The 18486-nt window shown below is 37.1% G+C and overlaps 1 protein-coding gene across 1 annotated transcript in view; it reads left to right on the top strand.

Annotated features, from left to right (window-relative positions):
• glra4a (glycine receptor, alpha 4a) overlaps window positions 1-15523 on the top strand; it is a 63976-nt gene extending 48453 nt beyond the window's left edge. The window contains exons 6-9 of the mRNA XM_011479898.3: window positions 5358-5495; window positions 5709-5923; window positions 7898-8047; window positions 14629-15523. Coding sequence (XP_011478200.1) covers window positions 5358-5495; window positions 5709-5923; window positions 7898-8047; window positions 14629-14919 — 794 coding nt within the window. The 3' untranslated portion in view covers window positions 14920-15523. The remainder of the gene's footprint in view (window positions 1-5357; window positions 5496-5708; window positions 5924-7897; window positions 8048-14628) is intronic.
• The last annotated feature ends 2963 nt before the right edge of the window (window positions 15524-18486 follow it).

Raw genomic sequence — 18486 nt, 5'->3', positions numbered from 1 at the left:
TGCAGTGGTGAGGGGTTCTGCCCAATGAGGTCCAGGTGTGTGTAATCAGGTCCATGATCCAATAAAATTAAACCGCATGCAAAAGTAAAAACTAAACAAAACAGCACAACATACAAAACCACCCAACACCAAAAGAAATACTAAGGATCAGCACAAATATTACACACATTCCGGCCCACCTTTGACACGTGCATCGCCTGGACCATCTACATTAATCAAGTCGGTGTTGCATTGGCTAGCGATGCCTGCCCAGACTGTTGCACCTCCTCTACCTAAACCAACCCTGGAAACCATGTTGACCTCGGCATATCGCACACCTTGCCTTCTCCAGCAATGGTGATGACCATCATTTTTTGTGCTAGGTGACCCAGTATTTATCACTGAACTGGCAGCAGACTATTGCTGCATTCTGTAGGACACATGTCCTTGTGCACCTCAAACGTTCACAGCGGTGTCTTGGTTTAGGCACAGTCACCTGCAATGGTCGTCTGGCATTCAAGCCAAAGGGGTGGAGGTTGTTGTGAATGGTTTGTTATACAACACTAGTACCCCTCACATCTGGTAAATGGGCTTGCAGCTGTGTTGCATTTTCTAAACCATGTCTAAGTGTTACGGTCTGTAACTCCTGGGTCTGTCACAAACTATGCCAGTAGTTATGTGTCTTGGTCCAGGTCTGCTGATGACACTTTGAGACTCACCAAGTTCACCTGCAACATCTGACTGTCTACTACCAACCCAACGGCACTGTGGTCAGGTGGCGCTGCTCGTCCATTAAGTGACGTTGTGTGTTCGTGGATGTTTCAAGGGTGAATTTGTAGTAACTTACCGACAAAATCAGCTTTTAATACTCACAGAATGTTGACATTGATGCCACAGTGAAAACGTTTCTTTCTTTTAGAATTTTTTTGGTTTTCGTCCAAATAAGTAAGGCACATTATACACAGTGACACCATGTGTGGAAAACACACAATGAGGTACCCCAATACATTTGCCTCCCTAGACAAAAAATCTGTGAAGTGAAACAAACACTGTGCACCACATCCGCTAAGGAGCTTATCTTATCGTGAGTAGTGGGGTTATATTGCCTTCTGACAACTACAAACTGAATAAATGTGTTTTTTAAAAGTCATAAACAAAAGTCAAAACATTTTTAGTACTTAAATTAAAACAAATCTTTGCTTGATTATCTAGCTAGCTACAGTTGATACAGTTGATAATAATAAGACATAACTGTCTTTATTTTGTCAAAAATCGTAATTGCCATAAGGCTGGAAGCTGTTTTAGCTTTAGCATGACTCAAGGTTACAAAACCCTGATATACTGCAAATGTAACATCAATTCATTAAATACACACTTTTCCTTCATAGAAAGATATTAAAGAGCAAGCAGTGTGTTACCAGTCAACGGCAAGAGTCAAGAAAAAATACTTTAAAAAGAAGAAAATTTGAAGAAAAATAAACTTTAAAAAAAAGCATTTAACACTTATTAAAAAATAATTCAAAAAGAGGGGGGAAAAAAGACCTGGGGGCTGATAGATGTCCTTTTTCAGAAAGAAATGCTGTGACAGAATTGCTGGACATAAAAAAAAGACATTGCCAAATAATCAAAGATCAACTTTATTCAAACAAACAAAAAATTAAGTTTTGTTAGCTCACACTTTTGTATACTACAGAAAAAAGTATGAGGTTCAAAGTTTGTATTATTTTATATTGCCTTAAACGTACACAAATGGAATTTAACTTGTTAGTCTTTGATAACAAAAGGTAGAAATAATATTCTCCCCCTTCAGAATCTGCTTGCTTTTAGCAGATATGATCTGCCCTCAGGAAACCAATTTCCAGGATATAAATAATGGAATTTTCATTCAGTGTCCCTTTTATTATAAGTGACCCTCCCTGTGCGCCTAGAGGTGACCTGTAGTTCCCTATCAGAGGAACAAAGGAAAACAGGTTTAAGCCAGGGTAAAACAAAGTACCATAACACTCTCCTTGAATCAGCCATTCCAAAAATTAATCAAGGGCAGCTTAATAGTGCATTGCATATTGTATTTATAAATCTATGCGTAACGAACAGTTAACAATAAAATATAGATAATCTAAACTCAGTAAGAAAGTGGAAAAGGGAGCTTTAAGGGAATTTGTTTTTTTTTATTTGAGTAACCTGAAGGAGATATCATCTTTTCTGAATAAAAACCTTGTGAAGATCCCAGCTTGGTGTTGACAAGTTCTAGTACACCACCCAAGGGTGTGATCACCTTGACCTTGGCACTGTTACACATATATTATAGGTTTCACCACTACTGGAGCTACTGTAACACCATCTGTTCAGCATGAAAATGAGTGAGATAGACATGTGATAAAAAAATAAATATGGTTTTCCGCCAGGTTTGGGTGAACCAATACCAGTAATCTTTTTGCTTTCTTTGGAGTATCATAGCCCAAATTTGCCGTTCACAGACTATTAATGTGCACTCACCTGAAAAATGACAAGTAAAAAGCATTTTGTCTGAGACAAAATGTATGACATATAAGCATAGATTTTGGTCGATACTTTACCCTGCTAATATATTACAGACATTTCAGCAAATGTACTTTATTTGTATTTAGTCAACCTTGAACACTGCTTTGTTTTGTGCTCCTCTGCTTTAATTGGCAGCGGAAAAGCACAACATATTATTGTGAAAAACATTCTTATTCAATCTGATTTGAGCACATTGATTTCTCCTCATGAACAAGACAAGTGTTTTTTAGTGAAGCTGTTTTTCAGGCTGGTGCTTTTGGGATTGAGTATATGATCTTAATAATTTATGTCTCTGAGAGTGGTGGTCCCAGCAGTTATTGGTATTATTCAGGTATACAAGGACAACCAAGTTGTTATCGCATGCTGTTCATGCTGATATAATAATAATAATCGTTCCAGAAAAGACAGTTTAGATGTGTGTTTCAAAGCTTGTCAGCAAATAATGGCTATATTCAAGTTTTCACTAAACCAGATATTTAGATATTTGCTATTGTTTGTATTCTGTTAACCTGAAACTCGGTTTGCAGTTGAGTGCTAAGCGATTGGAATGAAAACTAGCACTTTCAAGTTGAAGGTCATCGTTCTTGAGGTGGTGGTTTGGCCTCACCGGGTAGGTGGAGAGCTCTTGCTGCAAGTTGAGGAGTTGCAGTATCTTGGGGTTTTGTTCAAGAATGAGGAAAGGATAGAGTATGAGATTGACAGGCAGATAGGTGCAGCAGCTCCAGTAACACTGTCTATTTGTTGTAGTGAAAACGGTGCTTAGCTCTGGATTTACTAGTTAATCAATCTTCCTACCATCACCTGCAGTCGTGCACTTTGGGTCATGACCAAATAGATGAGATCCTGGATAAAGCGGCTGAAATTAATGTCCTCTTCTGTGTGGCTGGACACTCTAAGAGATCGGTTGAGAAGCACAATTACAGGCACCCAGGAGGAGCTTGGGTAGAGCTGCTTCTCCTCCACTTCAAGAGAAGGCAGCTCGAGTATCTGTTTTTGGATGCCTCCTGGACACCTCCCTAGGGAGGCATTCTGGGTAAGTCCTACTGGGAGGAGACCCTAGGTAAGACCCAAAACACACTGGATGGAATATATCTCCCGGCTTGCCTGGGTGCACCTTGGAGTTCCCCTAGCAGAACTGGAGGAAGTTTATGTAGAGGAGAAAGAGCTGAGCATCTCTGCTTTGGCTGCTTTTGCAGCAAACTGGCTCCAGGTAACCAGGAGAAAATGTATGCATGAAGGGATGCATCGAAAAACATACAGAATTTGTGGCTGTTATAGATAGACATGCTCTTCACATCCCATGCCCTGTAATCTTCCAACGGACGTGACATTGCAGTGGTGGCTACGCTGTGTGACCTTTGTTGTGGCAGACAGGAGGGCAGCTGGACAAGGCTTAGCTTTTGCCGCTCCAAATCTCATTAGCTGAAGCGTTCTCATAGGGATTTCAGAGGGGTGAACATTTCGGAGTTATAAGCCAATGTCACACATTAAAAAATATATGACATGTTACAAATTGCTGTCATGACTCAAAGACACCCATCTTTCAGCATTTACATTTTCTGTTAATATCCTGAAGAAAGTATACAGAAACATATTGTTTTTTTGTAAAACCTTACTATTATAAAAAAACTATAAATACATCACATTTAAAAAAAAAAATTTATACTTTGGAGGTTTTTTAACTTTGAAAAGCACCTCAGCATATTATTTAATCAAATTGTATTCAAAGACCCATTGTGCTGAAAATTGTGTTTTAAACTGGTTCTTCTGATGATGGAGGACATATATATGTAATATATATATATCAACAAAACTAAGATTAAAATTGCATTTCTGGGTATTTCTTTGTTCAAATCATTGTGAATCAGGAGCTGACGAAAAATGCCTTCTTTTGAAAAAGATTGTATTTGCAATGAAGAAAATTCAGAGCTCCCTGCTCTGAGCTCTCAACAAGTGGAAGGGAAAAGGAAGGCAGGGTTGATTAGTCCCAACGGCCCCGCCCACAACTCAGAGGCAGATTTGTACTGAACTACTGCCGCTCTGCAGAAACTATGTCCTAGAAAACAACACAACTGAAAACGGCATCATCATAATTTAAAGACCACTGGGAACACTTTGAAAATAGATCAAAAGATATTGAGACTTTAATATTGAATTCAATTTATTCCACTACAATTTTATTTTGTTTTGTTTTGTTTTTGGTTTTTTTGGGGGGGATGGGGGGTAGTTAACATAGGTGTAGTCTCTAAATGGGAGAAAAAAAGGAAAAAAAAAAGCCAGAACAGATACTGTCCCACTAAAACCTAAAATCCAAACATAGAGCCAGGATCAGAACAAGATGGTTTTCAACGGTTTCTGAACTATACAGGTGTTATAATTAATGCTAAGATGAGGCTTGTGAAAAGAAATGCCCCAACTATATCCAATTTATACTAAGGGAGGTGAATTTCTTTTTTTCTTATTTTATTTTATTCTCTTCTAAAGTCATAGCTAGTAGAAGAGATAGTTACATTATACAATAATGAACGACTGGACAAGTGTACTGCTGCAAACTTCCAAAGCGGTCTTTCTTGTTGGTCATCATTTAGATTTTTGCTATTTTATTTAAGGAAGTATTTTCTTTAGAAATACTAGTTATCATCTTTGTATGTCAACGGTAACCTGCCTCTGCTGATGATGATTATGTGAAAACAGCTCTGCTACAGTGAGTGTTCTTGTTTTAAACTCACATTCTTCCTATTGGTTTACAAACAACACAAGGGAAAGACATGGTCAAACATTTCAAATGTATTGTAATATATTTCCTGTCTCCTTGTGTTGTCTCTGTCATTTTTCAGTCGGTTACACCATGAATGACTTGATTTTTGAATGGCTTTCTGACAACCCTGTTCAAGTGGCTGATGATCTTACACTCCCCCAGTTTGTGCTGAAAGAAGAAAAGGATTTGGGCTACTGCACAAAGCACTACAACACAGGTTCATTAGAGCTTTAAGTTGAATAAAACTCAGAGCACTGAATTGATGTGTTTTCACAGGATTATTTTTAATAAGATGCATGGTTATTATTCTATTAGGTTTGACACCTCTGGAACAAAATATGATCTAAAAATGTTTCCATATTTATTATTCAGTTTTTATTAGTACAACATGTACTCAGACATATATATAACCCATATCATGTGGTTGCAGGTAAATTCACCTGCATTGAGGTGAAGTTCCACCTGGAAAGACAGATGGGTTACTACTTGATTCAGATGTACATCCCTTCTCTTCTCATCGTTATCCTTTCATGGGTGTCTTTCTGGATAAATATGGATGCGGCACCCGCTAGAGTTGGTCTGGGTATCACTACCGTTTTGACGATGACCACACAAAGCTCAGGATCGAGAGCTTCACTGCCCAAGGTGAGTGTATAGACTGCTGGCATGACTGTGCATACAATGGTACACTGTCTGTGCTGAAAGTTGGGACAAAACACAACAGTTTTTTTAAAGCTCTGTGTAAACCATAGTGAGACAATGCAATATAATTTAGCAACAAAATACATCAATAGGAATAAAGGATATTGAGCACTACATACTGTAAGTTTTTCCCTCAATAAATGTATTCAGTGTAAAGAACAATTAACCTGCTGTATTTTTCTGAGTAAAAGTCGCAGTTTTTTTTGGATAGTTTTATACTCAGGTGCGACTTGTGTGGGATTTTTTTTTTATAATAATTGACAATAACCACTAAAGGGCACTGTAGGTGTGTATCAGTATTTGTTACTGGCAGCATCGCAAAAGAAGTAGCACCGCTCAGTCTTAGGCCGAGCTCTGCAAAATTGTTCCAAGGCAACACAGAGGATGAAGAATTCAACAAATTTAGAGACTTAAAGTAATAAAAAGAGTTTAGTTGATGTGTTACCATGTTCTTTCTGCCATGGTTATCTGACTAATTGTTCAAATGTTGCGCTAATATGAAAGATTCCTCGTTTGTGTCATGAAGCTAAATACAGTACTGAATTGTGGATATATTCAGTCTATTACTGTTATGTTACAGGGAATCAGGACGACCCAAATGCAGGAACGAAGAGGCAAAGTGGAGTGAGGAGAATAATTTAATTTAACAAAAGGCACCACTCCAAGTGGGAAGAAAATTCCAAACAAACATAACAACCCAGGCCTTTAGCAAAGCCAAGAAGGTCATAAGAACTAAACAGTAAACCACACTGCGACACTGCGCACAGAAACAGGGGAGCTTAAATAGAACACAATATATTAACTAAAGTGTAGGCAGCTGTGCGCCACTCCAGGTACAGACAGGTGAAGGGGCGGAGCCCTCCAGGAGCCACAACCAACCCACACAAAAAACAAGGAATGAGAACAAAACAAAAGTAAACTGACAGATGGTGTCTGTCTCATTCTCCAATATGACTTCTATGGGATTTTTATTTTCTTATTTGTTGTGCATTTTTTGTGTCTTTGAATTTTTGTCCAAAAAATATGGTAAATCCCTCCCCGGTGATGGGAGAGATTTAACCTAAAGTAGATCTGCAAGCTCTGAAACCTTTAAAGTTTGAGTGGGATTTTAAAACTTAAAATTTACTGTAGTCACTTGACTTAAAATGTTGAGTTTTCTCAAGTGAAAAAATTGAAGTATGCAAAGCTTCTTGTTCTGTTCATATTTTTGAGCATACGCTTTAAAAAAGTTTAACATCTTAGTGCTTCAAAACAAAGCTTAAAAAAATTGTGAAATACCTCGTAGGCATTTTTTTTTAAATAAAGGTGTCATGTAAATACTACAGTGAGATGTGGAAGTAACTCATTTATAACAAAACAGCAAAAGGATCAAGTCACATGTAAGGGTTGTTTGGCAATGACTCTGATTTTGTGTTTTAACACACAATTTATTTGAATGAGATAAGTCAAGAAATCTAAAAAGTAGGTTACACTGTGTTGAACATTGCTCTTTTTTCTTTCCTGTTTACATCCGTAGCTGTGTGTAGTGTCCATGCCAGGGCTGCCAAACCGTGGTTCTTGTATTTTCCAGGTGTCCTTGCTCTGTTTCAAATGCACCTGATCAATAATTAGCAGATATATCTGTAAAAGCAGTGGGATGAGTAGCCCTAGTCTGTGCTACACAGTACGACTAGCTGAAGTATTTCCTGCCATGAATGGCACAGGAAACGCACTCCCCACGTCTTGACTGTAACCTGTCTCATGGCGACGTGTCAACAGCCCTCCACCCATTGACTCACTGCAATTCTAGGTCACACCAAAGATGAGTCCATCCAGACTACTAAAAGGGAAGCAGCAAGGGAGTGTGTATAAACAACTTCAAATCATCCGCCTCAATGATTGATTATTTGATTACTATGTGACCTTGTCTGCTCTCAGGTCTCCTATGTGAAGGCCATAGACATTTGGATGGCAGTGTGTCTACTGTTTGTTTTCGCCGCCTTGCTGGAGTATGCAGCAGTTAACTTTGTCTCAAGGCAACACAAGGAGTTCATCCGGCTGAGGAAGAAGCAGCGACAGCAGAGAATAGTAAGTGTGAACTATAAAGGCACGCACAGCTAAGCCCTGCTTCTGGGAGAAAAACACACATACTGATGCCGGCAGACCACAGACCACATTCCAAAAAAGCAGCAACACACACACACACATACAAGTCATTGTCAGCCTCTATTACAGTAAGTTTTGCCTCTTGTTATTACGGCAAGCAGTATATTCAGGAACTGACAGCATCAACACGCTACAGCTGGCTGTCATTTTACAGGAGGCTAGCTGCTCATTTCAGTTCAGTTCATTTCCACGCTGAGCGCTGACCTGCGAGCGGCCCTCTAATCTTGTATCTTTGTCTCCAAATTTAAAAGACAAACAGCCTTTTCACATGCCTCATGGCACTGGTTACTGTGCTTAATGCATTTCCAATGGGTTATGTGCTACAATATTTACTGAGTTCACTGACAGTGAACTGCCAGGGTGTCAGACTAATTCCTATCTGTGGTGAGTTAACAGCCTGATTATTGCTGTATATTTGATATTATTAGCCAAACTTTCCCGCTATAAGTGTTTTTGAGTCTTCAGGGAAGCAGCGATTTTGAGATGAGCAGGAAAAGCCCTTCTAGTGGAATAATGATGAAATACAGGGCAGAAAACATGGACAAAGTTATATACAATGGGTTTTTAAGGAAGATCTGTGTCATACTAATAAAACAGGGGTCTCAGAAATGCCTGTATCAAAAATGATACCAATTATTATATGGGGTTACTTATTTTTATAGTAGATCCAATCCATAATTCAGACAGACTGATTAAAAAGAAAGGGGTAAAGATATACAGGCTGATAACCAATGGAAGTACATTGATTAGTTTGGTTTTTTGGCTCAGATTTTTAAAAAAAACTGGATAATTTGAACCCATTCAAAGAAACAAATGAAACATCATAGTAGAAAGCCTGAGTGCTAATTGGAATGAAAGGAAAGATTATCTGAGTAAGATATGAAAAGAAAAAAAGTATTATTGTACACATCTATCTCAGACCAAGAAAAAAAGAAAAGAAAAACAAGGCAGTTTTTATTTTATAATTTAGTTTAACAAGAATCATTTTATCATAAATCATGTTAAAAGGTTTGGGTTGAGACAGTTACTTTTTTTTCTTAAACTGTAAACTTTCCTATTAAATGCTTCAATTCTATTTGTTGTGTTCTCAGGAAAACATAAGTCTGACATGATGAGTCTGACTACTGACTCATGAGAATGGAGCAGCAGAGCGTCCAAAAGAAAACACAGTTAATTAACAGAAGTCAAATTTCATGAATTATTCAGAGCCTCATTTTTATCAACTAAAAACCTGCCTCTAACCAAATATATGGGTAATGCTTTATTTCTAATTTTTATTTTATTTTAAAATATTGAAATAATTTTTTCTTTGCCTTATGTTTTCTACATCTGCAATCTTAAATTAATCTATTTCCTGCTTATTTGAAGAATCCAATAACAGCAAGAGGTTGTTTTTGTTTTTATATATACAGTAAGAACTTCAGCAAACAGGAGAAGACTAGTTGAAACTCAAACCCAAAGCCAAGTTCCCATGAGTTCACCAGCGATCCTGTCCAAATCCTGCAGCAAAGCAGAGGAGAGGAAATTAGGTTTTGTCATGGGGAAGAGCCTCCCTACTTCACATCAGCTACACTTTTACTCCCACTAAGTTTGAGGTCGTGAACCTTCTATCAGAGCCGTACTGACTCATGACTTTGTGCTGCACTTGAGCGATTTGGAGTCTGACAGCGCATACAAACCCCCAAAAAATCAGTATTTGTTTGGTTCAATCGTTGCTGTGGACTCGCCTTTTGTTTGGCTTGAAAGCAGCTGGTGTGAACTCTAACTAAACATAGAAATCTTCACAGAATACATTACCCTCTGTTTCTATCCAAAGTTTGCACCTATTCTCACTGACATGATAATATTTTTAGATTCAAGATCATTTTTCCTTTACTGTAGTAATATCTGTGTCCGAAACTTCTACAAGCTATGATTATTTCCAAAGCAACAAAAATCAAAAGCGTTTATTTATTTTATTGAAACAGCTTTCATTGCTTTAATGTTTTTCTTTTGTCTTTATTGTTTCTACTTTGTCTCCAATGGCGGCGAGTGGCAGTAAGGTTGGGAGTGTTCAGTCGTTGCAGAAAGCCGTTGATAACCCCTGTAGCAACCCATCTTACAGGAATCTGAGTCAGCACTGCAGCGCCTGTGCACGGGTAAAAAAAAAAACAAAAATGAACCCCTCTGTCAACCTTGACCTTCCAACCCAATTTTTGTTCCGTCTCCCAAGTTGATTGTGTTGTGAAACCTTCACCTGAAACAGGAATTTATCTTGGACTCTCTCACAGTCAAACCCTGTTGTGCTGATCTCTATAATCCCCACCCTCTGACCTTCTGTTCCCCCTATATACTTATCACCAACTTTACCCTCTATCCTTTACCTGTTTAAAAGTCTATTTAAATTCAATGCACCTCCCCTCCCCCAGAGCTTTTATGGTCTATTTTAATATACTTTCTTTGTATGTATCATAATGCATTGCTTGTCTTACATCTGCAGCCTAACTATAGAAACTTGAGAAGCTTTTTACTGTTGCTGCTGGGTAATTTAAAGTGTCGATCGTAACTATGCACCCACAAAAAGTGTTTGCATTAAATGTACAAAAGCTACTAAACAAAAACGTTGCATTAATTTATCCAAAACTATTTTAATTAAACAGGTTTATTGCTTAGTTCGTGTTCTTGTTTACTATTTTTAGTCACTGCTCAAGCTGATGACTCTGTCTTTGAAGGGATGCAGAACTGAGCTGCATCAATGAAAAGCAAGCTGCTCTGGAAAAAAAAAAAACAGACCATAATAATTACACTACCATGCTTCGCAGCTGTTTTCAGACTTGCATATGAGGTATCTTAGTAACAGAAAGCAAGGAAATTTAAGTATTGGTAAGTTATTTCTTTAGTGCAAAAGATCAAATGTGTACTTTTGAGTTTAAAGCTGTTTTCAGATTATATTTTCATTTTAATTTACAATGTCTCGTTTTTTATTTTATTTACTATTGTTCACTTGAAACTGATCCTGATTTGAACCTACAATTACTGCTGCCCCAAAAGATCTACTTTGTTGGTGGAGGCAGTGTCATGGTATGAAAAAAAATAAAAATACTCGGCATCACTATGGAAATATTGAGATGAGATGGAGTCTCTGACCTCTGCAGTCTGGAATTGAATTTATTTATTAATCATTTCTCTAACACAAAGGTTTAATTAATGTTTTTCTTTTGTTCTTTCTGGCATATTTTAGTCAAAAGTGTGTCTTCCCTGGCAGTTTTTAATTTTGAAGCATAAAGAACATGTAAAACGTGCATGTCACTAAACGCATCACTGAGCGTTTCTGTAACAAGAAGATTACCGGTGGTAGAAAAGCTCGCTACTGGTCATTACTGCAATTGCATTTTACAGGCAGAACTCAAGCAAATCTTTTGTGTCCATGAGCAGCCAGCTATTAACCTATTGGCTGTTAAATAAACACCATGCAGTGTGTTCTTGAACCCATCATTTTTGCCTCACAAATGCATTTACATGTGTTTATTACAATGCTCACTCTTGTTATTGTTACAAAGTGGAACACATGAGGGTTGCAGACAGTCAGAACATTCAACGTGTCCCTCTAAAATCTTTTCTACTCCTGCTTAAATATTTCTTTAAACAGCAAATCTAAACCACTGAAGGAATCAAACTGAAACTGGAACAAAAAATGTATTTACATTTTGAACCTGAAGCATCATCTGCTTTGCACATTTTGGGCTTTACAGTTGATTTAGAGCTTTTGCATTTGCTTAAACCTTTCTCAAAAAAGGAAAGAAAAAAAAGGTTTAAAAGCTACAATTTTAACTCTTTAACTACCCGACTAAAACAAAACCAATCATCAAAATGTTACTTATTTCCTTGGGGGAGTAATACACAAAATCAAAGTTTTTTAATAATATCCACTCTAGCATTTGGTTAAGCAGGCATTTAAAAGGTCAAAGTTGTCTAGATAAAATTTGACAGCTTTAAAAATGCTATGCAAAAGGATAAGGCTTCCTTTGGTCCATACTTTTGGTAATTGAGCAGAATATGGAGAAATCTATATGCAGTGCAAAGTCACAAACTGCCTAGAAAAAAAAACACATTTTAAGTATTGTTATCTCTGAGCAGCAGCAGCCATTGCATGTTCAATGATGTTTTTACTGACCGAAATGTTAAAAAAATAGGATAACTGGCAAATGCAGATTTTTCTTCTAACTCAAATTTAGTAAAAATTTCATATGAAACAAACTTTCTTAACAAGAAAAGTCTAAGGATTGTTTTGTTATTCAGAGCACACTGAGATAATTAGAGAAGCTTCAACTGAACTCATGCCATCTAATTACAGAAAGTTGAGTCGCTGCAGGGAGCAAAGACCAGAGAAGAGCACCTATTATCTTCATAGTAACGCACCATTAGACTTAAGCACATGATGTACTATCATCTCACAAAGAGTAGGAGGGATAGGTGAGGACCGCCTCTGTTGTGCAATTTGTCAAAAAAAAAAGGATATAGTATCCATAAGGCTATTAAACAACCGGGCAGCCATGAAACGCAGGAAGTTTATAGGTAATCAAGTCAGCAGCAAGACAGTGAAGGTTCAGAAGGGCAGAGGTGGGAAATAAGTTTTAGAAAAAAATTGAACCAAAAAAGTAGAGATTAGATTTGAATTGAATGTATTGGTGTACAGAGATATTTAGCTGAATCAGTTTGTGATTTTTTTTCTGAAAAAATATTCTGGGGACTAGCCAGATCAGTAAAGAGCAGTTACCTCAAAACATGATCAAATAACTCAAATTTAATTTGTGTTTTGTTATCTAACATATCTCCACCCTGTCTCTTCGGGGTGTAACAATCCATTCTAACAACGATTTGATTCACATCATAATTAGTGGTTGCGGATATTATTTATAGTCAATATTGGTTCTTTTTGAACAATCCCATCAGTGACCTTAAATGGATCCAGGTCATCTTTATCCAAAACTTCAACCAGTGTGACTCAGTAAAAAAGAATTAATGTCAAATCCAGTCACATTTTAGTTTCCTAAGGTTCAGCCCACTGTTGTTTTTCCACATCAAAATAATTCAAAGGGAACATTTTTAGAACGTTCTACTCTATGGTCACATGTCTTTTGCCAAATTCAAGTGTTGGACTGGAATGATAGCTTGATCATTTTTGCTGCCATCACATGTGTGTTTTCTGCTGTGATGCACTTTGTCGTTTTGATGTTATAGTATCCAAAATATTGATTTATTTCATTTTGAAACAATTTTATAATCGTATAGGTCGATTTGATTTACAACTTGACTCAGACAAATTGATCTGGTTGGATCGTAAGAACATAAAGTGATTCGTCGATTAGGTAAAAATTATTCATTTGTGGTAAACTCTCCAAGGCCAGAAGCATAAACAGCACATGCAAACAAAAACATGCTTGATCATTTTTCTTTTTCTCCTGTTTAAGAAATTGTGTAACTAACGGTTTTTGTACTTACAAAAAAAAGGAGTTTAACTTCTAATGACTTTACTTTTATCTTTGCTTTATTGCGAATGCCCTGGATAATTGCAGCTGTAGGCTCCAGGAGCACTAACATGGTTGCACTAACAAACCTTTGCAGGGCAACTTTGACAGTTTCTTTTCAGCTTGCTCTAATGGTCACAGAGTTGTGCACTAGCTGCAGGGTTTGCAAAAGGTTTATTTAAGAAATAGTTGAACACATGCATCTATGAACATCTGTGTCTCTCACCTGATCCTCTCCCCACAAGGTTGAACGATTCACTTCATGCATTAAAGAAGATAAAACAGAATTCTGCAGTTTTATACCCTCAAACTATAGCAAATGGTCTTTGTGAGGTTTGGAAGAAGCAAAGCAGTTTCTTTTCTTCTGCAGATATAAATATAGAGCTGTTCATTTTAAATACAGAATTATTTTCGCTATCTTTTGTATCTGTACTATCACAACTGGATTTTACTTCTTTGACATTCTGTTGTTTGCAATGGTTTGTGCAAAAAATCCCAAATAAGGCAAAAAACGTGCAATGCATTTGGAAAGTGAGTTTAATGTTGTATTACAAATTTATGTTAATTAGAATTTAAAAGAGGTTTTTACTAAAAGATATTTTCTATAAACTGGAGAAATTTGTGCTTTTATCAACAAATATATTTATTTATTAACCTAAATATTTTTACCAACATTTATAAGCCAGTTTACAATATTAAAAAAACATTTACAAAATTATTACCATAAAATTAAGTTTTTGAACTGAATTACTTCAAATAATATTAAACTAGCTAATAACTATTGAAAACATTACCTGTTGTAGTAGTGTGGTGCTTTTGGGGTCTGTTTGTTTTGCAGATACTCTCCCTCTGTTGAACTCTGCTGCCCTTTCCTGCGTCTAAACCACAAACACATTTGGAAATCAGTTTGGACCGGGCAGAAATTAGAGAGCCGTGTGCTAACTGCAGTTGTCAGCGGGAGTCAAATCTGTTTTTCTCCTCTGTTTGACTCCACAGGAGGAGGAACTGGTGAGGGAGAGCCGTGGTTTTTACTTCCGGGGTTACGGACTCGGTCACTGCCTGCAAACCAAGGATGGCGCTCCTCTGGAGGGGGCAACAGTGTTCTCCCCGCCCCCTCCAATGACCATGTATGATGGAGAAGTGTTTAGTAAGCGCTTTGTGGACCGGGCCAAACGGATCGACACCATTTCTAGAGCTGTCTTTCCCCTGAGCTTTCTCATTTTTAACATCTTTTACTGGTTGACATACAAAGTGCTGCGACACGAAGACATCCATGCAAATTTGTAAAGCGCTCCAGCTTAAGTTTGCCATTCCTTCCTTAAAAAAAAAACATCTAAACCAAAACTGCCTGTTTGATCTACATCACAGTGAGGAAATGTGCCCAGAGACATCACAGCTTCTCAAAATCACTGCTGAAAAGTGGGAAATGTTGTGCTCAGGTGCGTCTTCAGGATCTCAGATGTAAAGCGGATGAGGCTGCCGGCTGGTGTTTGGGATCTGTTGGATTTTCCCCAGACCACAACAAATCAGAGCAGGCAGATGGAAGCGTTCCGAGATGATGTTGATCCTGGCTGAAAGGAACATGCTAACTTGAATTTTGACACTAAGCAGCTTTAAATGAATGTTTCTTACAATTTAAGATCTTTTTTTTTTACATCTATAAATTATTAACGATATACATGTTAGTTTTGGGGAGTATGGGGTCTTCCATAAGTCTGAAGTGATGGAATTGACTTTAAATATGTGTAGTACAAATGAACAATTAATCAAAAAACAATGGTGTAATAAAGTGTACATAAACAAAGCTGTTGACTAAACTAAACAAAGCACAAACAAGTATTTCTTTTTGTTGAAATTTAAATAAATTGCTATTCTGCCAGGAAACCAGAAATTATTTTTGCTGTATTTTATTCTGAATGTTCAATTCTTTCCTTTGTAAAATAAAAAAAGGGTATAAAAGAATCTTAAATGTTTTTAAAGAAATTCTCTAAATCATCAAACCAATGTTTTCATTTTTTTATGCCAAAACAATTGAAAATTGTATATTTTAGTCCATTAATAATTATCTGCCTTCAGCTGAAAAATCTCAATAGGAAAGAAAACGGAAACTTAAAGGTAAAAAATCTTCTTAAAGCTTAAAAAAAATGGAAATGTTGCAGATAAAAGATAGATAAAGAGCTCACATGGACTGCTTTAATTGTAAAACCAGGCCCTGGAATGATAACTTATAAAAGCAGCGACATTTTCTTTCTTGGTTAGGAGTGGAGGTGTGCAGGGAGGGGGCTTTGGCAGTGAGGGAGGACGAATGGGTTTTTTAATGGGAAATGAGAGGTTTGTTTTATCACCTAATGAGTTTGAAAGGAGCTTGGTGTTCCTGCTAATGACGGGGAATTCAGCGAGGTAGCTGTAGCGCACTGTTCTTTTGTCTGTAATCCTAATCAACTCCTGCATTTAGCAAGAGTCCACAGTTAATCATAAAAGAGAGTTTGAAAATCTTTTATCGTGTTTTATTTTTGTTTAGATTTAGTTATGTCTCTATTGTTTTCACAAAAATAAAAATATACAACAAAAGCTAGAAATGTCTTGTAAATCATACAGTTTAAAGTCCTGCCAACAAAGACAAACATAAATAAACAAACAACTCAAATCATTACAACAAAAGATTTATACAAAGAAATCCAAATTCTTTCCACTTCCTGTGCCCAACAACTAAACAGGAAGTGAAGGCCTCTGCCACCATTTTGTACTTTGGGCACCAGGAAGAGAAGGTAAGAAACCTGACAAAAATCAAACCAGTCTGAAACATTTGGTAGTTGTGCATGATGTGTCTAAAAGTGATGAGCTATGACAGACAGGTGACAAGTAGATACAACTACTTTGTCACAACACACAAACGGAATAGTTTTTATCCTTTTTAGACACTTTAAAGTCACAGCAGCTTTGGCACAGGTTTCCCACACTTGATCCAACTGACTGAAGAAGAATTTAAAAGAGAATGTGAAGCATTTGGTTGTCTCAAATTGTGTTTTTTCCATTCTGATTATCATTTGATTTATTGTCAAAATATTCCCAGTGGTGATGATGCAGATGTTGTTTTTAGCTAAAACTTACACAAAAATCTGTCATTTTCTAGGACAGAGTTCCTGCAGAGCTTCAGGTGTTTGTTAGAACGTCATCCTTTGAGTTGTGAGCAGGACTGTTAGCATTAAGCAACCCCACCCCCACTTCCCATCATTCCTTTGTTTACACCCCTCCGCTAGCTTACAGCCCCTCATACCCCCAACCTAACATTAGTGGTGCAACAAAAATGGCGAGCATTATTGTATCTATTCAGCCCTACAGTTTTGATCCAGATTCCAGCTCAGACGAGGAAAACAGAGACGTCCATGGATCTATTTGGCTGCAAGTGGATGCATCAAAACGGAGCAGAGCAGAGATCTTGTAGCCCACCGCTGTAGCTTCTAACAACTACAAGCTTCTACTAGTGGTCTTTTTCATTTACTCCTGATTCAGAATGATTTGAATAAAGAAATACTCAGAAATACAATTTTTAGCCATATTTACTTTATACATCCATCTATTATACATCATTCATCATAAAAATACTACAAGAACATGTTAAAACACCACTTCATTAAAGTTGGTCTTTAAACCCTCGAGGCAACGCTGCAAGGAAATAAGCACATTTGACATTTCTTCTGTATTTAAGCACTTTCCAATTGTTTAAATTGCTAAACTGTGTAGCATACATTAAATTGATCCTTTTTTTATAGTAAAATACTTTTTATTGTATAGGAACTTTGTTACCATAAAGCTTATGAAAGGATTCTTTAATAAAAAGGTTGACATTCAGCTGTCAACCCAATAAAAACCCAAAATCTTTTTGTTTTTATGTTGTTATTTTTTAATACTGCCAAATTTTTGTTTCTGAATCCTTCTATCAGCTCCTCCATTTCTGAACAGCTAGGCGTGATTTATATATAATCAGAAACATTTTCAGCCCAGCCTTTTCCTGTAAACCACAGATGATATTGTTTAGGTCAAAATGAAAGAAGAAAGCACATTTCAGCTGAAATAAGAAGCTTTTCTAAATCCAGCAAACTCTGACTGACACACGCAAAATAGCTTTCCTGATTTCTGGTAAATGCCTCCTCCAGATGTTTCCTTAGGATGAGCTTTATTCTGAAGACACTGAAGATTGATAGATTCCAATAACCCAAATTCTCCCCTCCACTGACCAGATTAAAACACTAACTTTCATTATGATGAAAATCCCCCAGGACTGTGATGGCTTAAACAAAAAACATCTACACAACCTTTAGCAGCTTTCATGTCACAAGAGGGCATAAAACCAAAGTTATCCATTTTCTGTTTTTTAAAGTGTTCCCATTAGAAGGATAAAGCTAAACAAGAACATTAAATATTCATTGTTTCACCCGGATTTAGATGCCTCCAGTGCTTCGTTTTGTGTGATTGCTTATTTTAACATCTCCTCCAAGGAATTCACAATGATGGTGACTCAAGCGCATATTTAAGCTATCTGATTGTGCATGAATGCTTTTACATTGAGCAGGACAGAACTTTATGTCCCTTTAATGGAACCAGTGGTCATCACGTCTCAGCCATGTCCTTGCTTTCCCCCCTGGGGGGCAATCACCATGTCCCCTCTGCCCTCCCAGTTTCAGCTGAATGTTATAGTATAACAGCGTGTAGATTCTAGATGAGCCGACCTGAACCTGCAATTCAATCGGTTGTTGTCTACAACAAATTTCTTCCTCCTTTGTGCAATGAAACAGATTTAAAAACATGTTTAAAGCTCCTTTACAATCATCTGTTTATGTATTGTGAAACCAT

The sequence above is a fragment of the Oryzias latipes genome, chromosome 10 (assembly GCF_053564925.1).
Source record: "Oryzias latipes strain Hd-rR chromosome 10, Olatipes_Hd-rR_3.1".
In the NCBI taxonomy this organism is placed as follows: domain Eukaryota; kingdom Metazoa; phylum Chordata; class Actinopteri; order Beloniformes; family Adrianichthyidae; genus Oryzias; species Oryzias latipes.
This window is presented reverse-complemented; position numbering and strand designations above follow the sequence as displayed.